General features: G+C 37.5%; 1 protein-coding gene across 1 annotated transcript in view; it reads right to left on the bottom strand.

Annotated features, from left to right (window-relative positions):
* The window catches only part of Tspan7 (tetraspanin 7), a 123326-nt gene extending 100570 nt beyond the window's left edge, over positions 1-22756 (bottom strand). Inside the window, exon 1 of the mRNA XM_048796390.1 lies at positions 22671-22756. Within this exon, the coding sequence (XP_048652347.1) occupies positions 22671-22751 (81 nt within the window). The 5' untranslated portion in view covers positions 22752-22756. The remainder of the gene's footprint in view (positions 1-22670) is intronic.
* Positions 22757-22762: the final 6 nt, after the last annotated feature.

Here is a 22762-nt window from a genome sequence, read left to right as displayed (position 1 = left end):
CCAAAAAAAAAAAAAAAAAAGAAGAAGAAGAAGAAGAAGAACAGAAAAAACTAAGTGCTTTAATTCATAATCATTTCTTTATTGCCCATTATCCAAGACAATCTTTTTCCATTTCTACTCCACTGTTTATATACTTCCCCCCAAAAAAAACCCAAAATTAGATCCATATTTTTATGCTAAAACAATTAATAATTAGGAGGACAAATCTATTGCTGCTGTCAACGGGAGAAGGGATAGCAGTGCAAATCATTAATAGATTTCTAAATCACCTGCTTCACCACAGATATGGAATAATCAGATTTAAAATGGCCAGTAAACAGGAAAAAAAAAGCTCACTGAATTATCAATCACCTAGATTCTAGACTATGAACCTTCTCATCCTTTAGGTCTCAGCTCAAATGTCACCTGCTCAGAGAGGTCTTATGTGATGTCCCTATCAAGTAGGCCTCTATGCCAACGACTCATGAACTCTTACCCTGAAGCACTCACCACTGTCTGAAATCATCATATTTATTTTCTTCTTTGTTGTCTGTTTTCCTCCTAATAAATCATCTTGTTCATTCTGTTCACAGTTAAATCCCAGCACTTGGCATTTAATAGGCACTCAATATTCCTAGAATATTCCGTGAATAAATGTAATGAATATATGGGAAAGGCTGCCAGCAAGACAAATCAAATGATTCCTATGCAACACAAGTACTATAATAGATGGGCAAAGTTCAAAGAAGCCATAAAGAAAGAGACTGACTGTAAAGTGGCAGGGAGAGGTTGTCACGAAAGACAAAGCTTCCCAGAGAATGTGCCAGTTGAAGGAAATCTCTAAGACAAGTGAGATTCACTAATCAGAGAAACTGAAGCCAGTGACCAGGATGGAAGTGAAACACAGGGGAGGGAAGGTACCATGAGGATCATAAAGAATCTTTTATCAGCACACACAAAAAATATTTAAATGTAGTCTTGTAAGTAACATAAAACAACTACTGTTTTTTAATCAGTTTAGAATAACTACTTCAACAGAATAGGTGGGGCGAAATGAGGGAGCTAGAGGTAGGGGAAACAGGAAATAGCTGTAATGACGTGAGAGAGAAAGGACATTGGCACTGGTGTGATCATTATTCATCATATACATGTATCGTGTACTACCCCATAAATTTGCACAATTAAAGTAATAATAAAAGAACAATATAAGAAGGATGGTGGCAGTGAGATGAAAAGAAGAGACAGGGTGCAAGAGCTACTGAAGAACTAAAGACCATCATGTTAAATGAAATAAGTCAAACTCAGAAGGTCAAGGGTCATATGTTTTTTCTCATATGCGGAAGTTAGAGAGGAAAAAGGAAAACAAAGAGCGGGGGTGGATCTCCTAAAAATCAAATGGAGATCAGTGGAGAAAAGAGACCAAGGGGTGGGAGAAGGGAATCGGGGGGAAGTGCTGGGGAGTGATATTGGCCAAATTATACTTTTATATTGTGTGCATGTACAAATATGTAACAATATATCGCATCAGTATGTACAACTATAATGTACCAATGAAAATGTGGGGAGAAAAAACAATTATATTCAACAAGGGTTGCTGATTCATACTACATAAAAGAGGGTGAAGTCAAATCAAAAGCTAGGGTTTAGATTGTAGGCAAGTGGATACAACAGATGTGAGGATGATTTGGGGGAGCTAGGAGTGAGGGAAAAAAGACAAACTCCAATTCTTTAATTGCTGGATGGCATTGGGAGCTACTTTATGTACAAAAGACAAGATGATAACTTTGCATTTGCTGTCCAATTGAGGCTTAACCTGAATGCAGCTTTCTCTGTCTCTGGCCAATGCTCCCAGTTTTAAAAAAATGTGTGTGTGTGTCTATATGTGTATGTGTCGGGGACTGACTGAAACCAGGGTTGCTTATCCACTGAACCACATCCCCAGCCCTATTTTGTATTTTGTTTAGGAACAGGGTCTCACCAAGCTGCTTAGCACCTCGCTAAGTTGCTGAGGCTGGCTTTGAACTCATGATCCTCCTGCCTCAGCTTCCCGAACTGCTGGGATTACAGGCGTTGACAACCGTGCCTGGCTACAAATAGATTTTTTTAAAACATAAATCTTCCAAAATCCACATTAGTCACACCTTTATATTTACAGGGACCTAATGCAGAGGGAAATCAGAGGTCCCCAAAAAAAGAAGGCTAGAATACTGCCATGATTACACAGGAATGCTTGATTTGAGCCAGGCCTCAATTTGAGAGGCCCAAGGGTCCAAAACACTCCCTATTGTCACCTGAGAAAGATCTGGGGCAGGAGAGTAGGCACAGTTTTTTATGATAATACAAGTAGAACACATATTCATTAAATAATATACTTTATGGAATAATTCATATTAATGAGCTTTGTATTTGTAATGCATGATGAATTATTATCACTGCTGTTGTTCTATATAGTTCATCTTACAAGTGGGAAAAGGAGTCCATGTACAGACCTTCCTTTTTTTTTTTGGCTAAAATATGATCTTAGCAGCCTGGGACACTTCTCCTTTTTAGAACTAGACTTTCTCCAGTGTTCTCTAATGCCTTAAATTCTTCTCATCAGAGATAATATAGCTAATTACATAGATATATGTAAGAATTCTTCTTGCCATTCATAGGGGATATAAACGACTAGTCAGATTTGTTCCCTAAGAGCAAGTTCAGGGAGAGGAAACAAGATCACCCCAACTGACAAACCCTTACTTAGCAACTGTGCCAATGAGCCTTATCTGTGTCCATGTGTGGATTAGACAGCTGTTTAGCTAGTGTCAGCTCCATAGGAAAATGCCTGATAATTCCCACTGCTTTCAGCTTTGTTTCTTTAGAGCAAATAAAGGGGGGGGGGGAACTGCATCTCCAGCAGCTTTTAATGCCTTGATTTCTAGATTGTTCAAAGTGGCCAAGTGCTTATTCTCATAGGAGTCAAGTTCACAACCTTACTGTATTTCACAACAGCAGGATAAATAATATTCATGTACTTTGGGCTGCAATTTTGGAGTCTTTTAGACACAAAATAATTTTGTTTTAAATGAGAGAGTGGAAATACTATCCCCATGAAAGTTTTCAGGATTTCTTATTGTCTTTCCACACACCAGCCATAAACTGAAAAGGAAAAAAAGATATTTTATAGATCTGAACCATCAAAATGAATGAGCAGTTGCCCAGTTGTTCACAAGAGGGACATTATAGTCCCTTGGACCATCTTCAGCATCCACTATCCATAAAGCATTATAATCCTCACCTGGGAAACCTAATTTATGAGCTAGGAGGCCAGAAAAGGGTAAGACAAGATGGCCCTGGCCTCAGATTTCTGCAAAGGAAGCATGTGGGATAATTATTCCCATTACAGTTGTAAATTTTGACAGTTTACAGAAACTGAGGCTTCTCCCTTGTGCATGAAGCCTTGGTCAGCTTATAGAAGCCACTTCAAGAGTCAATGAGGATTTGTGCCTCACAGCAGCAAGGATTCTCAACGTATCCTGTAACCCATCTGCAAAGTCTTCCATAGAGAAATGTGCTCCTTGACCTAGAACACTGGGCCCAGTAGGGGTGAAGAGGTCCAAACTAAAACCTCAGTTTGTACATGACCTTGGGTCACACTTTGGACCTCAGCTGCCTCCTCTCAAACAAAGGAGCTGTAATTACTACCTCAACAGGTTGTTTTGAAGATTAATCAAGATAGTGTACATGAAGTGCTTAACACTATCTTTGACCTTTATTGAAGGTTCAATAATCATACTGTAGTAGTAGTTACTAATAGTAATAGCATCACTTTAACCTAATTCAGTTAACTGCAAACAGTGGGTAGTCCTTTGTTGCTGATACCATTATTCATAACTCTCTTTGTTTATGTGTCTTTCTTTTCATTTCTTTTTTTTTTTCTTTTTCTTTCTTTCTTTTTAGTGCTGGGGATAGAACCCAGGGCCTCAAACATACTAAGCAAGTGCTCTATCACTGAGCTACACCCGCAGTTCACTTTGCTCCAGATGGACAACATAATCCTTTTCTCTCTTTGTGCAATAATAATCTGCTTTGAGGGGGAAAAAACCAACTAAATCAAGAATAAGAATATGCTCTTCAACCAAACCTACCAAAGAAAATATCTAGCAGCTAACAGGGTCCATGTCTACCTTGGGTTTTTCATTTTTGCTAAATATGAAAAAAATAGAAGTTGAATTGTTTTATGTTCAATTACGCTATATTGGAAACTCTATAACTCACACACTGAGGAGATATACAACAGTATATATACATACTGATGCTCACCAATGTATCACTTATAAATAAACAAGTATCTATGGACAGAAAATAGATAAATAATAGTATAACCACACAAGGAACGAACTAGGATTTCGAAAACTTCTGTAAAGGGCCAGACAGTAAATATTTCAGGCTTTCCAGGACATACCATAAAGGAGTTGGGGACATGTCATCCAAAATTTGACTTTCATATTGATTATTTCAAGCTGAAAACTTAAGGTTGCAGAAAGGGCTATCTGACCTGCCCTTTCCTACACAGATCAAACCATAAAGACTCCTTTAGGAGGGGTGCCTTCCTCATATCAGGATGAGAAATAATCCTTAATCATCAGAGACTGGGAACTGTTGCTGCCATGAGCAGTACAAATAAACTTACTGAAATAACCTTTACCTTCTACCAGCTTTATACCCCCATAAATCTCCTAATGACATCCCTAGAATTTACTGCCCCTAGTCCAGATCCCTTTGTCCTGTCATTTATTTACACATTTTATAATTCTTTGTCTAAAAAGCATAAAAGTTTTCTGCTTTGGCCAGTTCTACGGACCTGCATTCTCTTTTGAAGGTCCCTATGTGCATGTAAAATAAATAAAAACTTGTATATATTTTCTGCTGTTAATTTGTCTTGTGTCAATTTAATTCCTAGACCCAGCTGCAGACCTAGGACAGAATGGATAGAGGTGTTATTTAGCCTCTCCTACAATGGTATTTGTTGCACCTGGGGTTTTGTTGTAAAAGCAGCCATAGATAACATATAAAGTTTATTTACAAAAAAGAAATGGCTGGCTAGATTCAGCCTACTGGCCATAATTTGCCAACCCCTAAACCCCACGTCTCTCCATATGGAAACACAGAAAAATTCTAAGCAAAACTACAAGCTTCAAAATGATATGTATAGCATGGCCTTTCATTTAGAGTTTAAAACTATGAAAGTAATATTTTATAGTAACTCTGGATGTGTAAATATGAGTAAATGTATGAAAACAGACCTAACACAGATAACTTCTGAATTTATGACAGAGAGGAAATTTTGGGCCATCAACTGCATTTTTTTTTCATATTTGTTTAAAAACTAATTACTTGAGGCATAAAAGGTATAATGCTAAGATCTGATAAAGCTTGCCAATAGATACACAGGTAATTATCATATTATTCTCTTAGTATCACATTTAAAATACATCACAAAAATGTTTAATACCCAATAGGAATAGGTATTTTCCTTTATTTTGAAGGACAAGAATTAAAAATCATGTAAAGGTAGTTTTGCTCTACATTAATTTAATCCAATCACTAAAATGGACTGAGTCAATGAAGTGCTGCATTATAAATGAGATAACATGGTTAAAAAAAGATAGTCCATCTCTGAGAAATAATAGAAAACTATATACTACAAAATATATAGAAGTAATTCATTGCTAGCCAGGCATAGTGGCACACACCTGTAATCCCAGCAGCTCGGGAGGCTGAGGCAGGAGAATCATGACTTCAAAGCCAGTCTCAGCAACTTAGCAAGGCCCTATGCAACTCAATGAGACTCTGGCAATAAATAAAATGTAAAAATGGGCTGGAGATGTGGCTCATGGTTAAACACCCCTGGGTTCAATCCCTGGTACCAATTTTTTTTTAAAGTAAGTCATTCTATGGGCTGGGGTTATGGCTCAGTGGTAGAGCGCTTGCCTAGCATGTATGAGGCACTGGGTTCAATTCTCAGCACCATATATAAATAAATAAATTAAATAAAGGTCCATCAACATATAAAATAATTTTTTAAGCATTTATTTTTTAGGTATAGATGGACACGACACAATACCTTTATTTTTATGTGGTGCTTGAGGATCAAACCGAGGTCCTGCCTGTGCTAGGCGAGCACTCTACCACTGAGCCACAATCCCAGCCCTAAAATAATTTTTTAAAAAGTAATTCATTATACATGTAAAGGGAGGGATAACCCTTGGAAAATAAAGCAAAGCACATGGAAAAGAGTAAACCATAAATTATTTTACCACCCAAACATAATTGTCAACATTTTTACATGGGTATCTCTATTTGTTACATGTATTTTATCTTTCTCAAACTAGAAAACTATATATACATATTGATTTGTAGACATCTTATTTGAACAGTATTTTTTTAGTAAAACACTCCTTTATGCCCATCTCTTTCCCTGTATTTTTTATCTCAAAATAATTGGTATACTATCTACCCAGAGTTCACTTCCAACATGTTAGTTTCAAAGACTTTGATCTGAGTCCCAAACAATATGGAAAAGAGCATTTCCCCTTCGTTTGTCTTCTAGACTGTTATGAAAGGCTCCCAAAGCACTCATTGAGGTACCAGAATGCTGCCTGTTCTAAGTCATTTATAAAACTGTCAGGTTCACTATTGCCTCTGTATACCAGGACTTTATCTTTTGAAAAATACAGCATACAAAGCAGGTATTTGTTTGTCCTCAAAACATATCTGAAGAATATAAACTAAAACAACTGCCAGCCTCAATTCCCAAATAGAGCAGCTGCTGTTAAGGAGATTAATAAGTAACCCACTCAAATCATTTGCTCCTACCTTGTAGGAGAACCTTTATCCCTTAGACAAGACTTACTGGAAACACAGGCTTCCATTAGCACTGCTGACCAAATGCTTTGCTACACCCTATAACACCTATTATCAGCTAGCAACTTAGTGTTAAATGCATTTAGAACTCTGGGCATATTATGTGGTTGTAAAGGATCCCATACTGGCTTTTCACAACTTGGCCTCCTCTGATAATTCCAATTCTGCCTTGCTTAGCACCTCAAATATCTCTTGGTTCAGCAAGGAGTTTAAAAGAGGAGAAAATAAGGAGGTGAGGAATCACACCCACTTGACCAGGCCTCCCTAAAATCATGAAAAGGCCACTCTTTCAGGTCAGAAAGGAAAAGGTCAGAAAGTAACCTACACAGGTTACTGACCAGTTGATTGGTTCCCGCCAGTTCACCAATTCTGCACTCACTGTGTCTGCTACTTCCCCCTGGTTCTCATTCTGAACCTACACCAACCAGGTTTTGTTTCTAGTTTGGGTTTTTTGTTTTTTTTAAATTTTGTTTTGTTTTGGTTTGGTTTTCTTGGTTACTAGGGATTGAACGCAGGGACACTTATCCACTGAGCCATATCCCCAGCCCTTTTTGTTTTTCTATTTTGACACAGGGTCTCACTAACTCACTCAGGCTGGCCTCAAACTTGTAATCTCCCTGTCTCAGGCTTCCGTGTTACTGGGATTATAGGCATGCCCCAGTGTACCTGCCTCTCTTCTATTCCAAGTTAGAAAGGCTAAAAAATAACTGCTCAGGCTGAGGATCTAGCTCAGTTGATAGATGTCTGCCTAGCATGCACAAAGCCCTGGGTTCAATCCCCAGCACCACAAAAAAAAAAAAAAAAAAAAAAAAAAAAAAAGAACTGCTCCATTCAGATCGCACAACACTGATCATCTCAAGCTCCACTGGATCAGCCAACAGGCAAATATCCAAAAGTCAGATCTCCCCCAAGTCAAACAACTGTTACGCTGTTTTCACACTAAAATAGCAGAGTTGAGCAGCTGCAGCAGAGATGAATGGCCCACAAAATATGAAATATTTACTGCCTGGCTCTTAATAGAAAAGGTTAGCCAAGCGGGAGGCGGTGGTGCACGCCTGTAATCCAAGTGGCTCAGGAGGCTGAGGCAGGAGGATCTTGAGTTCAAAGCCTGCCTCAGCAACAGCGAGGTGCTAAGCAACTCAGTGAGACCCTGTCTCTAAATAAAATACAAAATAGGGCTGGGGTTGTGGCTCAGAGGCTGAATGTCCCTAAATTCATTCCCCGGTACAAAAAAAATAAGAAAAGGTTAGCCAATAACTTCCCTATAGCAGTAATTTCCCAAGTGTGGTTAGCAAACCAGTGCTGATCAGCAAACTTATCAGTCTGTATTGATGAGCTTGCATCAGAAGTAGATAATGTATGAATGTCTAAATGAAGGAGGCAGTATATGAATTAATAGTCTGGCACAAGCTCCTTGTCCCCCCACAATGTTTAATTGACCTTATTATACCATTTGCATTTTAATTTTTAAAAATTATATAATCATAATTATAATTTTATAATACTTTGATATTGTATTTATTTGCTTCTGAGTCTCCAGTTTAGTAGGCTTTCTAATTCCTTATTGTACAGTCTCTATATTTTCCAGCATGACTTTGCTTTATTTTATATTTGAACATTGAAATTACTAGAAGTTTTCATAAAATTTAAGTCTCCAATTTTACTTTCTCCAATATGGAGATCTGGTAGTACCAGATTTTAAACGTAGTTTCCTCTCACTGAAAGTAATACAGCTTTTCATTTATTAAGTAATATACACTAGAACTTATTATTTCTGCACTCCTTAGTGTTTCATTGGTCTATTTGTCTATTTCTTTTCTTCTTCTTTCTTTTTTTTTTTGGTAGCAGGAAATGAACCCAGGGGTGCTTTACTACTAAGCCACATCCCAGCCCTTTTGGATTTTGAGGCAGGGTCTCATTAAGTTTCTTGGGGCCTCACTAAGTTGCTGATGCTGGCTATCAACTCTCAAGCTTCCTGCCTCAGCCTCCTGAGATGCAAAGATTACAGATGTATGCCATCACACTCAGCCTATTGGTCTATTTCTAAGCCAACGTCATATTGAATTAATTCATAACTTTATAATTCTGTTAATTATTTATTACTGCATAACAACAGTACCACAAATGTAGAGACTAAAAACAAGAACATTTATTATCCCAGTTTTTATGAAGTCAGGCACAGCTTAGCAGGTCTTCCATTTCAGGGTCTTGCAAAGCTTCAATCAAGTGTCAGGTAGGGCTGTGTTCTCACTGGATGCCCAAATGAAGAAGAGTCTGATTCTGAGATCACTTCATTGTTGGCAGCATTCAGCTGTTTGCAGATTATCAAACTGTGGGTCTCAGTTTCTTGCTCACTGTCAAGCCAGCGAATGCCCTTAGTTCTTTGCCATATGGCCCTCTCCATAAGGCCGTTCTCACAACCTGGTGGCTTGACTCTTCAAAGCCAGTAAGAGACAGAGTATCTCAGCAAGACAGACTTTACAATCTTATGTAATACAATCTTGCACATATATTCACATACATTTGATAACCTTTGTTGTATTCTATTAATTAGAAGCAAGTTATAGGTCCCACACACACCTAAATAAAGGGGGTACACAAAGGCATAAATACCAGTTCATGGAGCTCATAGAGGCCAACTTATTTACTGTCTGCCACAATAGTATATTCTAATAATAAGTAAGGCATATACTTCCTTTTCTCCCCAAATTTCTCTTAATTTCTCATATATTTATTTATCTTCTATAAAATAATACAATTTTATTAAGTGCCCATCCCCCCCAAAAAATTCTGTTGCCGAGCTGGGCACAGTGGCACACACCTGTAATCTCACCAGCTTAGGAGGCTGAGGCACAAATATCATGAGTTCAAAGCCAGCCTCAGCAACTTAGCAAGGCCCTCAGCAACTTAGTGAGACCCTGTCTCAAAATAAAATACAAAAAGGGGCTAGAAATGTGGCTCAATGGTTAAGTGCCCCTCTGCACCTCTGCATTCAATCCTTGGTACCAAAAAGAGTCCTGTTGAGATTCTATGTGGAAATGTATTAAACATACTTTAGAAAACTGATATCTTTATGATATTAAATCTCCCAACTCGAAACTACTTAGGCATCCTTTAATCTCTTCAGGTCTTATTTTGTAATGCTCAATAAGATTTTATGACCTTATTTTATGACCTTCAATAAGATTTTAGTTTTCTTCTTATAAGAGCCTTCTTATTAAGAGCATTTCATACTAAATTTATTGTGAAGTAGTTTTAACTTCTGTTGCTGCTATGAATGAAATGCTTTCCTCCTTTCCTTTTCTTTTAATATTTTTAGCTGTGGGTGGACACAATACCTTTATTTTATTTACTTATATGTGGTGCTGAGAATGGAATCCAGTGCCTCACATGGGCTAGGCAAGCACTCCACCACTGAGCCAAAATTCCAGTCCCCTCCTTTCCTTTTCTAAGGCTTATATACTGAAATAATAAAAAGCAATTAAAATTTGTACGTATACCTTGTATCTAGTCACCATATCAAATTTTCTTAGTAGTTTTTTTTTACTAGAATCTTGGGGGGGGGTTAGTATACAACTGCATATATAAAGAGATATCTCTTCCTTCATTGTTATTTTTTTGTCTTATTGCATTTGCTAAACAAATTAAATAATAAATAGTAATACTAAACAAGAATCCCTATCTAGTTCCTGATTGACTCAAATGATTTTAGTATTTATTTGAATGAATACTTATTGTTCTAATATTTGTTGAATGGAAATCATCTCTATTAAAATTAATGGTGAATACTCCACTCTTAAGGAAATAAAGCATAATACCACTCTTTCAATAAGGGCTGTACATAGTGACTTTCTTTGAAAGGTTACAGTATGGAAAGGGGGAATAAAAATAATGTTGGGGTTGTGGTTCAGCAGTAGTGCACTTGCCTGGCATGTATGAGGCACTGGGTTTGATTCTCAGCACCACATAGAAACAAAAAAATAAATAAAGGTCCATCAAAAACTAATAAAAATTTTAAAAAGAATAATGTTATAGTGGAGAAACCTGACAGATGATCTCAGCCAGGCTATCAAGATCAATCTCAACAATAAGTCATGTTGATAGTATGTACACTTGATATTATGAAATGGAAATAGCATTTTACCTCTGTAGGGTTTTCCTCCCAAAGGCACACAAACCCTATCTAATCACAGGGGAAACATCAGAAAAATCTAAATGAAAAGGCATTCCACAAAATACATGACCAGTACTATTCAAAATGTTAAGGTCACTAAAAATGAGGGAAATCTGAAAACCTATTACAGCCAAGAGGAGCTTAAGGAGACATGACTATGAGATATAATGTGGTAGCCTGATTGGGATCCTGGGACAGAAAAAGGATATTATAAAACCCAATAATGGAATCATCCTTAATTTCTTGAAATTTATTAGTTTAACACATATTGATATAGGACTTCCCATATGCAAGAAACTAGGAGAAAAGCAATACTCTACATTCAAAGAAATAATTTTACCAAAACATAGATGTATCACACATTAGTTTATAAAGTACTTCAATGTCATTTGACTACCAACACTTGATTGAGATTGGTAAACACAGATATCCAAATTCTGAAGAGGAAATACGCTCACAGAAATTATGTGACTTGCCTAAGATTATACAGCAAATATCTGAGCAAAATTTCACATAGGTCGAACTTTGAATTCCCTGCAATAGAAGGCAACAGTCAAAAGAATACCATGGAGTGACACAGTTTAGAATATGAAACAAATCTTAGGAACAGTGAGAAGTTCTTAAAAGCTTCATTAGACAAAGAACATGAACCCAAGTAGAGATGTGAATGCAGAAGGGATGTTTAGGAACATTTCCCACCCAGCCTCATTTTATGAAGCTTTAGATTCCTTTTCAACCCAAAGGGGTCTACCTTTTGGAAGTCCTAATCCAATCCCTGGAAATCAATAAAATCAATACCTGTTTGAGAAATGTTTACAACAATGAATTGACCCAGGAGCTCTACACATTATCATTATATATGTTTAGAAAATGGGAATAGAAGTACAGAAACAACCCCATTTCACCAAGAAGTAAGAACTGGTAACTTGAGACAAGAATAAAAGCTTTTACTTCTAGAAGTAGGAGGAAAGATTGATTAGTCAGTAGCCACAGTAAGCGGTAACCACCAGGACCTACTTCTAAACCTATTTGATCAACGGCTATTCACCTCATTCCAATCAATGACAACTTAACTTGCTTCAGAGAACACACTTCTGGAAAGCAATCACAAGGACAGCCTCACACAATTCAAGGTCAACCAATCAACCATAGACACATTACACTGAACATGCTTCATAGCGTCAACAATCATTTCACCCAAATAGTCATATTTCTTGTCAAGGTCAACCACTAAAGTCTCTGCAATGAAAAAACCTCCAAATACCACCATGATACAAAAAAATATCAGCAATATGCTTTACTTCTAAACTCTGCATGACTAATACAGCTCTCTCATACTTTGATAAGTAATAAATTCAGCTTTTTGTTTACATACTAGATAATGCCCTCATCTTTTGACAGAAGGTAAGCCAAGACTCTTCCTAATTTCTCAGAGCAACTCTGAACAAAAATATATTGTCTATAAGGGATGAAAACTACTCCAACTGCAAAAATTCACTTGAAGATCCTTGCCAGAGCCGAGTTTAGTGGGTTCATTTATAATGAACTGCATCACAGACCATAGAGCCACATCCCAGAAATCAGAAACATCTTGCTGATCCTTTTTTTAAAAAAATGCACACACCCAGGACCCTAGCCATATTAATTAAAATTGAAATTCCATAAGATAGGACTGAGCAGTTATGTTTTTAAAAGACCCTTAGCAATCCTGATAAATAATTTTTTTCAGTCAGAAATAACTAGTACAATCTCTTAAGAGGGACAAGACCTGGACCCAGACTCTTAGGCAAAGACAACTAAATCAACAGAAAAATACTAGATACTCCCGAGCTACATCCAGATCCAGGAGACTCAAGATGAACCAACCCTGCTATTATCTACCGAATTTCTCTAGATCAATGGTTTGCAATCTTAATTGCACAGCTGAATCACCTGGAGCTTATTTTTAAAATATCAGTGCTGGCACCCCACCCAGAACAAGTGAATCAGAATGCCTTAGGATGGAGTCCAAGTATCTTTTTTAGGGAATTTAGACAATTGAGATGGACAAGCAGGATTGAGAATCACTGACCTAGATTGCTCAACTACCACCTGTGCTTAATCCACACCCCTTCATTTTTCCTAAAAAAACACGTGATTATGGCAAAAGTCCACCATATTTTGCACCAAGGACTAAAGGAAATATTTCACTACAGAATTGTGATCCTTAATTCCATCACCAAACTGTTCAAAATGCTTACTTGTTCAACTGACCAAAAACCAAAAGGAAAAACGAAAGAAAGAAAAACCCTCTCCTATCCCCTCCCCTCCCCGCTGCTGCTGCTGCCACATTCTTTTCTTTTCTTTTTTTTTTAATATTTATTTATTTAGTTAGTTATTGGCAGACACAACATCTTTGTTTGTATGTGGTGCTGAGGATCGAACCCGGGCCGCACGCATGACAGGCGAGCGCGCTACCACTTGAGCCACATCCCCAGCCCCACATTCTTTTCTTGATGAATGTTTGGGTGCTATAACAAAAGAGGACAAAAATGTTCAGCCAAGAATGAAAAGCATGCTGTCACAGCAAGAGGGATAACAACCAAAGGAGGAAATTTAAGAGCAGTGACCCAATGATCTGCTTGTCTCCATGAAGAGATAACTCAAATCAGAAGCTGCTGTAATGGGACTGAAGGAGGAAAAATCATAATATATTTTTAAAGCATGTTTCAAATTGTGCATTAGTCATCCATGTCAAGGGTTTAGCATGCTTAAACAAAGAAACACAGTCCCAGATGACTTCCAATTGTTGGCATCTTCTAAAGTACTTACTTAAAACAGTATATAATTCTGAACAGTCAATGAATCATCATAATGTAGCTCATGGTAAGATCAAATCAAGAATTCTAGCTGTGATTAAAATGGAGAAAAGCATTTCTTTCTTTTTTTCTTTTTTGGAAAAAAATCAGCTAGCTTCTAAGCATTAAGCAGAAAAGGCTTAATGTCCCCCAAATGCTATAAAAGGTAATACAGACAACCTAACTACATATTGCATATGGAAGGTAAAGTTAATTAAATAAGACGACTTTGGGTTATAATATGCAAGTTCCATAACAAACAGCAAGATTAACACTATAGGAGCAGAAAAACAGCCAAGCAGTGATCAGTTTAACATAATCCTCCCATATACACACAAACACCATACCATAAACTGCTGCTTCCATACTAAATTAATACAGCAAGGACTGAATTAGGTCAGAAGACACACTGGGCATTCACCTGGTGGGAAGAAATGAAAAGGGCAGAAAATGTATTGGCAACCTTCAGAGTTACGTTCCCATTTGTCTAGTCGCTGATGACTACACGACCTTATTTGCCTTAATAAAGTTGTTCCAACCTAGAACACTTCCCTTGACATTCAAAAGCTCTTTAAAGGTTTTTTTTTAAATGATACCAATACTTATTAAAGTACCCCAACCATTGCTGTTTTAGATGCTATGTTCAATCACTCACAATCAACTGTTTATTTAATTAGTATCATATAATGTCGAGATGTAGATATAAAGGACTTCCAGTTAAACATGATGGATAGGACACATCCATTTACCTGGCTAGCTCCCAAAACTCCAATGAAATGACACTAAGAGGAAATTTTAAACCCAGAATAACAAAGAGAAGGAATGAAAGAAAAGTCAACCACAATGTTATCTTAGAAACTAAGAAAAAGCCAAATCTTATTTGCACCCAAACACCTGTGAAAGACAGGAGATAGCAGCTTCATGCACATCTGGAACTAGGGATGAAAGGGGGCTAAAATAAGAAGGATCCAGCAAACAGTTTTTTTTGAAGAGCAGTTAGGTTCCCTCCAACTTCCTATCTCTGCCTTTTTTCTCATTCTATTATAGGTTCAGATTTTTTTTCTTTAGAGGATGAAACAAAGGGTCTCTGAACTGGGAACACAAGCACAGTGGACATGGATTCAACACTGAATATAGGAGCTTAATAAAGGTTTATATAGTCTATGGAGACTCCCACATCCCTACCTTCTTTATTCAGAAATTAAAATATTCTTCTATAGGAAATCTGATCAGACAAGAGAAAAATTCTAAAGATATTGATCTTGATCTTGGTTCCAAAACTCAATGCCTCAAATTACCCAAATTAAAATCAGTAAACATGGGAACAAGTTTATGCATAGCTTCCAATCAGCCTTTTAGTAACCCCTCTTAAACATGTACAAAAATGAGCAAAACATAACCAGAAATTTGAGATAAAACTATAATATGCCATAAAACTTGACCAGTTTGGAAGAAACTATACAGGAAGAAGCAAATATTTTTTCCCAAAATATCCTAAACTGTCAGAGGGATTTTAAAAAGATATTATACTCATGAAACATGAGCAAGATGATAAAATATAACATTCAGACCTCAAAAAGGAGCTCCTGGAAATTAACATATGAAACTGAAAAGATGCAAGAGCAATAAGATACAGTAGGAGAGTTGCCAAGAAAGTGGAGCAAAAAACAAAGAGGCAGGGGTTGGGGTTGTGGCTCAGTGTTAGAGCACTTGCCTAGCATGTGTGAGGCATTGGGTTCCATCCTCAGCACCACGTAAACAAATTAAATAAACAAAATTTAAAAAAAAAACAAAGAGGTAGAAAAATGAAGGGAAAAAACTTAGAGGATCAGTCTGGAAGGTTCAATTTCTAAGCAGAACAAAGACAAGAAATCAAATACTTCAAGAAAATTTCTCCAAACTTAAGGACTTGAGTTTCTAGACTGAAAGGGTACACAGGAAAGAAATGAAAATACACATACATCAGGGCATAGGTGGGAAAATTTCAGAGCACTGATAAAAAAGCAATCAGAAGAGAAAAGCAGGATTTAAGAAGAATCCGAATAACAATTTACCTGGCTAGCTCCCAAAATTGATTTCTGAATACTAATAACAAGAACAAGATTTCATGGAGGAAGGTGGACAGCAAAATTTTGATGGTAAATGACATCCAAACTGCAATCCTATATTCAGCCAAACTATCAAATTAAATGTATAAGAGTAAAGCTGAGCATGCTGGAACATGCCTGTAGTCCCAGCAGCTTGGGAGGCTGAGGCAGGAGAAAGGCGAACTCAAAGCCAGCCTCAACAATTTAGCAATGCCCTAAGCAACTCAGTGAGACCCGTCTTTAAATAAAATATACAAAGGGCTGGGGTTGTGGCTCAGTGGTTAAGCGCCCCTGGGTTCAATACCTGGTACCAAAAAAATATGTGTGTGTGTGTGTGTATGCGCGCCCGTGTGAGAGAGTGTGTAAATGTATATATGTAAATATATGTAAAATAAAAGTAAATATGATATATATATATATATATATATATATGTATAGTAGTCAATAAAATTTCATTATTCAATCATATATATATATATATATAGTTTTCACCCCTGTAAAGGCCTCAAAATCCATGCATCCTTTTCCAGAAAGTTCATAGAAAATTTGTTCCATCAAAATGAAGGAACAAATCAAGAAAGTGAAAGAATATTTAGGATAATGATGCCCACTGTTTTAAAGGCCCATAGAACACTGGTGCAGGTTGAAGGTCAGATTGCAAAAATGCAGATAAAATTCCAACAGCAACAGCTAGTAAACTGATAAACATGTTATTGAGTACTCAATATTTGGCACATAATAGACATTCAAAGAATGTTGAATTGCACTGACATGCAAAAGAATAACTATAAGCTACAGTACATGCCCAAATTCAAACATTGTGCAAAATTTTATTTTCCATTCTATATAACCCAAGTACCTAAAATTTCTGGATAACAAAAAAAAAAAACAAACATTTTGACTACTTTTTAAGATGTTTTCCCCCAAAAAGATTAGTGATGCTTCCCAAATGAAAAAAAAAAACTGATATTTCACCATAAGAGAATTTAATTGCACAACTGATAAGCTAATTACCTCCTTACATAGTCAAAAAGAAATCAAATCCAATAAACAGAGAAATGAAACAAAGGATATTTCTGTTCACAAATTATTCAGTAGATTTAGATGTGATGGACTTAAATCTTAGCTTAGAACTCAGATGAGCATTTAAAAATCAAAACAGTTTATCTGGTAAAAGTAACATATTTATAAAGTTTTCTTGCTTGCTTTCAAATTATATTCATCATAAAGATGGGATGATTTGTTTTACATAAGGCAAGATAGATATCCTTTTTGTTCAAGCTTAACAAATTAAATTACAGTTAAAAATTTAGATAACTAAAATGTCTGGCAAACTAGATCACAAAAATATGACTGAAATATCATTAGGATAAGCAAGTCCCTGTAAAGTCCTCTATTCCATTTTTCTATGTTATTGGCAAAAGCACATTTAAATTGCCACCCGTAGACTTAAAAAAAAAAAAAAAAACACTGTTTCAAAAAGCCTCCTCCTATTGAGATGAGCTAAAATAAATAACTAAGCCCAAGAGTAGTCAATAAAATTTCATTATTCAATTATTCCTTAAGTAAGCAAATATCTCCTGAGTAAATCTACTAAGTGCCAGGTGCTGTTTGCCAATATTTAAAGCACAATGACTTACTCTTAGGTGGTATTTGTCCCACCTTTCCTTTAAACCTGAAAATGAAGCATACAAATCAAGGAAAATAAAGGATCTGTTCACTTAGCATACAGGTGATGTTATTTAACTAGAAAACAAACCATCCTATCCATTAGAACACAATTACATAAAGAGTCACCTACCTTTTGTCTTCAAATAAAGAATTATGATACACCATAGAGAATGTCTTTCTACCATTTCTTAAAACATGTAATTGTTTTAAGCATGCACTGGTTCTAAATACCAATAAATATCATAATCTTTGCATGAGGCTCCATATGTCTTCTTAGGATATACTTCTATGTAAGCCCAATACAGCAGAAGTTGCTGGCACTATTGACATTTTGAGCCATATAATTCTTTGTTGCATATTAGAATATTAGAATGGTGAGCAGCATCTGTGGCCTCTACCCACTAGATGCAATAGTGCCCCAAAAATGTATTCAGACATTGCCAAATTTTGGGGGAACTGTCTCCCACTGAAACTTATCACTTTAGAAAAAACACCTCAGAAAGCGAGAGTGATTATGGACAGAAGAGGTGTTCAGGTAAGACAATGATCTCTCATTCATAATTGTAGACTTCTGGTTTCGTATATATGCTCAAGTACATCAACGTTCCCCATACTACTGGCCATTTGACTGTTTTAAGGTCCAATGTCTTCTAGTCCTAAATCTTAATTGAGGTAAGGGAAGAAAATAAGTCCAATTAAAACAACTCACAGTGGTAGAGCACTCGCTTAGCACGTGCAGGGTCCTGGATTCGAGCCTCAGCACCACATTAAAAATAAATAAATAAATAAATAAAATAAAGGTATAGAAAAACCTCACAAATAACACAAAGGAAATATTTCAGCCTAATCTTTCCTCCATCTTCCACTTAAAAGAATATCTCGGTCATCATTTGCTAATTAGTTAGCATAATTCCAGAAGCTCTGACAAATATTTGAGTACTTACCATATGCCACAGACAGTTCTAGGAGCTGTAGAAAAGATTAATGCAGGGGGCTGGGGCTGGGGCTGGGGCTCAGTGGTAGAGCTTGCCTGGCAAATGTGAGGCTCTGAGTTTGATTCTCAGCACTGCATATTAATAAATTAATTAATTAATTGAAGGTATTGTTTCCCTGTACAACTAACAAAAAATATTTTTTAGGGGCTGGAGTTATGGCTCAGAGGTAAGAGCGCTTGCCTAGCATGTGTGAGGCACTGGGTTCGACCCACAGCACCACATAAAAATAAAATTAAAAAATTGTGTCCACCTATAACTAAAAAATAAACATTTTAAAATATTTTTTTTAAAAGACTAATGTATCAACTCCATTTACTGAATTGAGAAATCACTCTAACAAACAACTTTTAACAGGTAAATCTTTGTGACATTGGATTTGGCAAAGGATTCTTTTTATGACACCAAAAGCATGAGCAATGAAGGAAAAAATAGGTTAACTGGACTTTATTAAAATATTTTTTTAAACTTTTATACTTCATGTACACCAAAGAGAAAGTGAAAAGATAGCCCACAGAATAAGAGAAAATACTTGCAAATCATACATCTGATAAGGGTCTTGTACCCAGTATACATAAAGGACTCTTACAGTTTCACAATAAAAAAGACAAATAATCTAAATAAAAATTTTAAAATGACAAAAGATATAAATAGACATTTCTTCAAGAAAATATACCAATAATCAGTAATCATGTAAAAAGATGCTCAACATCAATATTCATCAGGGAAATTCAAATCAGAACAATGAGATATTACTTCATACCTACTAGGATGTCTACAATTAAAAAGCCAGAAAATAGCAAAGAATTGACAAGAATGTGGAGAAACTGGAACCCTCACTGTTGTTGGGAATGTGAAATGGTACAGCTGTTTTGGAAGACAGTCTGGCTATTCTTCAAACAATTAAACATAGAGTTACTATGTGACCTAGCAATTCCACTCCCAGGTATATACCTAAGAGAATGTAAACATGTTCACACACCAAAAAAAAAAAAAAAAAAAAAAAACCTGGTACATGAAAGTTTATAACACAATTATTCTAGTAACCAAAAGGCCCAATCAACCCAATGGTCTACCAATGAGCAAAAGGATAAATAAAATGTATTATATTCATACAATGGAATATTATTCAGCCATAAAAAGGAATGAAGTAGTGATACATGCTACAATGTGGATGAACCTTAAAAACACTATACTAAGTGATAGAAGCCAATCACAAAAAGGCAAATATTCTTGACTCCATTTATAGGAAATGTCCAGGATAGGAAAATCTACAGAGATGGAGAGTAGATTAATAGTTGCACAGGGCAAGTGGGAGGGATTTGGAAGGGGTTAGGAGAGAATGTAATGACAGCTGAAGAGACAGGAAAGGGTTTCTTTTTGAGATGATGAAATGTTCTAAAGTTGTATTAATGTAATGGTGTGAATATACTAAAATATATACTATTTATATATTGTTTTTATTTTCATATATTATTATACTTTAAATAGGTGACTTTCATGACATGAATTATGTCTCAATAATGCTGCTTTCAAAAAACAGCATTCAAAATCCACTAGAAAACATGGCATTTGCACCATGGCTTATCAACAAAAATGGCTTTTTAGGAGGGGGTATAGTAGAGGATAGGAAAGGCAGCAGAATACAACAGACACTAGTATGGCAATACGTAAATCAATGAATGTGTAACTGATGTGATTCTGCAATCTGTATACGGGGTAAAAATGGGAGTTCATAACCCACTTGAATCAAATTGTGAAATATGATATATCAAGAACTATGTAATGTTTTGAGCAACCAACAATAAAAAATTTTAAAAAATGGCTTTTTAAAAATACCCTCACACCTAGAGAGATCTCATTCTTCTGATTGTCAGGTAGGAAGTGATCACTGAATGCTATTTAAACTATTGAAAACATCCAGGTAAATATTTTATTTGTGAGTACAAAAATCTTGAAAGTTAAAAAAAAATAAAATGCTAGCATCAAGGAACTTGCCCAGGACATAAAGTACACGGATTATAGGTGTATTAGGGGGCTTTAAGTAATCAGATTCATGGTGTAGGGGGAGAGGTGGAAGCACAGAGAGTTAATGAGCTCATATGATAAGCCTAAACCTGGAAGACCCCCTTCTTTACCAGTTTGCAGAGATGCGAAGAGAACAAACTTCCTTCCTGAGCATTATAAACCTTAGGAGGCTAAAAATAATCTCCCATATGATTTACTCCAGTAACAAATAGGAAGTCAACTAAATAATAAAGGGACAAACAAAAACAGATTTGAGGAAATACATAAAAAACCAAACCAATTCCCAGGAATGACTACTGGGAAGTTTCAGCAATCAGCATGTTTATTGCTTTTCCAGGCAAACATCTGATGATAGGATCTGTACGTGCACAGCACACAATTCCACTACTGAGATGTTTCAACCAGTCCAAATAAAGTCCATTTCTATGTTTGCCTAATGCAATCTACTCTATCCTATCCCACTGCAGAGCTCCTGGAAAGCCAGTCGAGTCCATAGCTTTCCAAACCTGAAGAATCACCAATGTCAGTGACAAGGAAATGTCCGGGGACATTCGAAATTTTTTTTTCTTTTAACCCTTAATAAATCTCAGTTTCTGCCCTGGCTACTGAAAACAGTCCAGTTCACCATCAGGCCGACTGTGGGTACCTCAGACAGCACTGTGCTCCAGTTTCAAAGCAAAATTAGGGCTAATCTGGAAGGGGGTGCGCAAGGAGAAAAACAACCAGGGGCGGGACTGGTTTTTCCTACAGTGCCTCAGGTTTCAAAATGACTGCCTTGGAAGCTGAAATGACCCAGATTATTGGGGAGCGGGGGGCGCAGATCTTCATTCCCCTGCGGAGTAGCTGTGGCTTGGTATGCAAATAGAGACCTGGGGGAGGGGGCATATCTACAGGGAAAGAAAAAGAACAGGCAATGGTCTTTAGGTACCACCCACCTCTCCAAGTGAATCACTGCAGTGTCAGCCCTGCACTGATTCCACTTGCCAAACAGGATGAGGTAAGGCACAAGCCTGGAGCCCCCTCTTCCTCCCCCTCCTTCTCCTCCTCTTCCCCCTCCTCCTCTCGCTCCCGCTCCTCCTCCCGCGCGCAGAAGGGCGCATCGCTCAGCGAGGTGCACCATGCAGCCCCCAGCGGCCCTGGCTGAGGGGGCTGACGTCACCCTTCTGCATTGAGCTTCAAGGACTGGTAGCAACACCAGTTAGATGGGGAATAGAGTTGGGGCGCTATAGCTATCACCAAGTCGCAGGGGTCCTCCCCCAGGACAGTGTGAATTGGGTTCATGCAGTGAACAGAAGGACAGGATGAGGAGTAATGGACGAGAATGAAAAGGGGTCGTAAGATCTATCTTCTGGGTCTCCGAGAAACCTCAAAGATGCCCCCGGCTTATATAAGACCCTCTCCCCTCTGCGCGCCTCCACGCGGTGGCTGCGCCCGCCACCCTTTAGTGCGCTTCGGGGACTCGATCGCCCTTGCTTAAGCAGGCAGAGGGCTTTGGGCGCCTCTCTCCTGCAGCCCAGCAGGGTCGCGGATAATTGGGAATCTGGGATCAAACCTCGCGCTCCCTCGCGGGTTACTAGCCCGCCACAGGTTAGCTCCAAGAGGCGCCAAGAACCGGTTGGTAAGGTAGGGTAGGAAGGGGAGACCAGAAACGAAAACGGACAAATAAACCCGCAACTTTCCCTAGGGGCTGACCCTATCCCTCGAGCTTAAAAAAATAAATCAATACATTAAAAAATAATTTTTATAAGGTCGACAACCTGCAGGCACCCCCACCACGCAGCCAACTGCAGCCTGCGAGTCCAGGGTCCGAGCAGCCCGGACCTGTGCCCTGTGATCCCGCAGCCCCGACCCAACACCTCGCGCCGGTCTCCCTAAAAAAGGGGCCAAAATTTGGTTTGGGGTTTGGGTTTCCCCCCACTTTCCTATCTAAAAGAAGAATATCATCACCCAGACTGATGGACGGATGCCCGGCCCCCGGCCAGGTGTGGGCACTCACCCAGAAGACGAAGGAGTAGATGATGAGGAGGGTTTTGAGACAGGTTATCACAGGTTTGGTCTCCATTCTCCTCGATGCCATACTACAGAGCT

The sequence above is a fragment of the Marmota marmota genome, unplaced genomic scaffold (genome assembly GCF_001458135.2).
Source record: "Marmota marmota marmota unplaced genomic scaffold, marMar, whole genome shotgun sequence".
NCBI classification, from domain to species: domain Eukaryota; kingdom Metazoa; phylum Chordata; class Mammalia; order Rodentia; family Sciuridae; genus Marmota; species Marmota marmota.
Note: the sequence above shows the minus strand (reverse complement) of the source record. Positions and strands in the feature narration are given on the sequence as shown.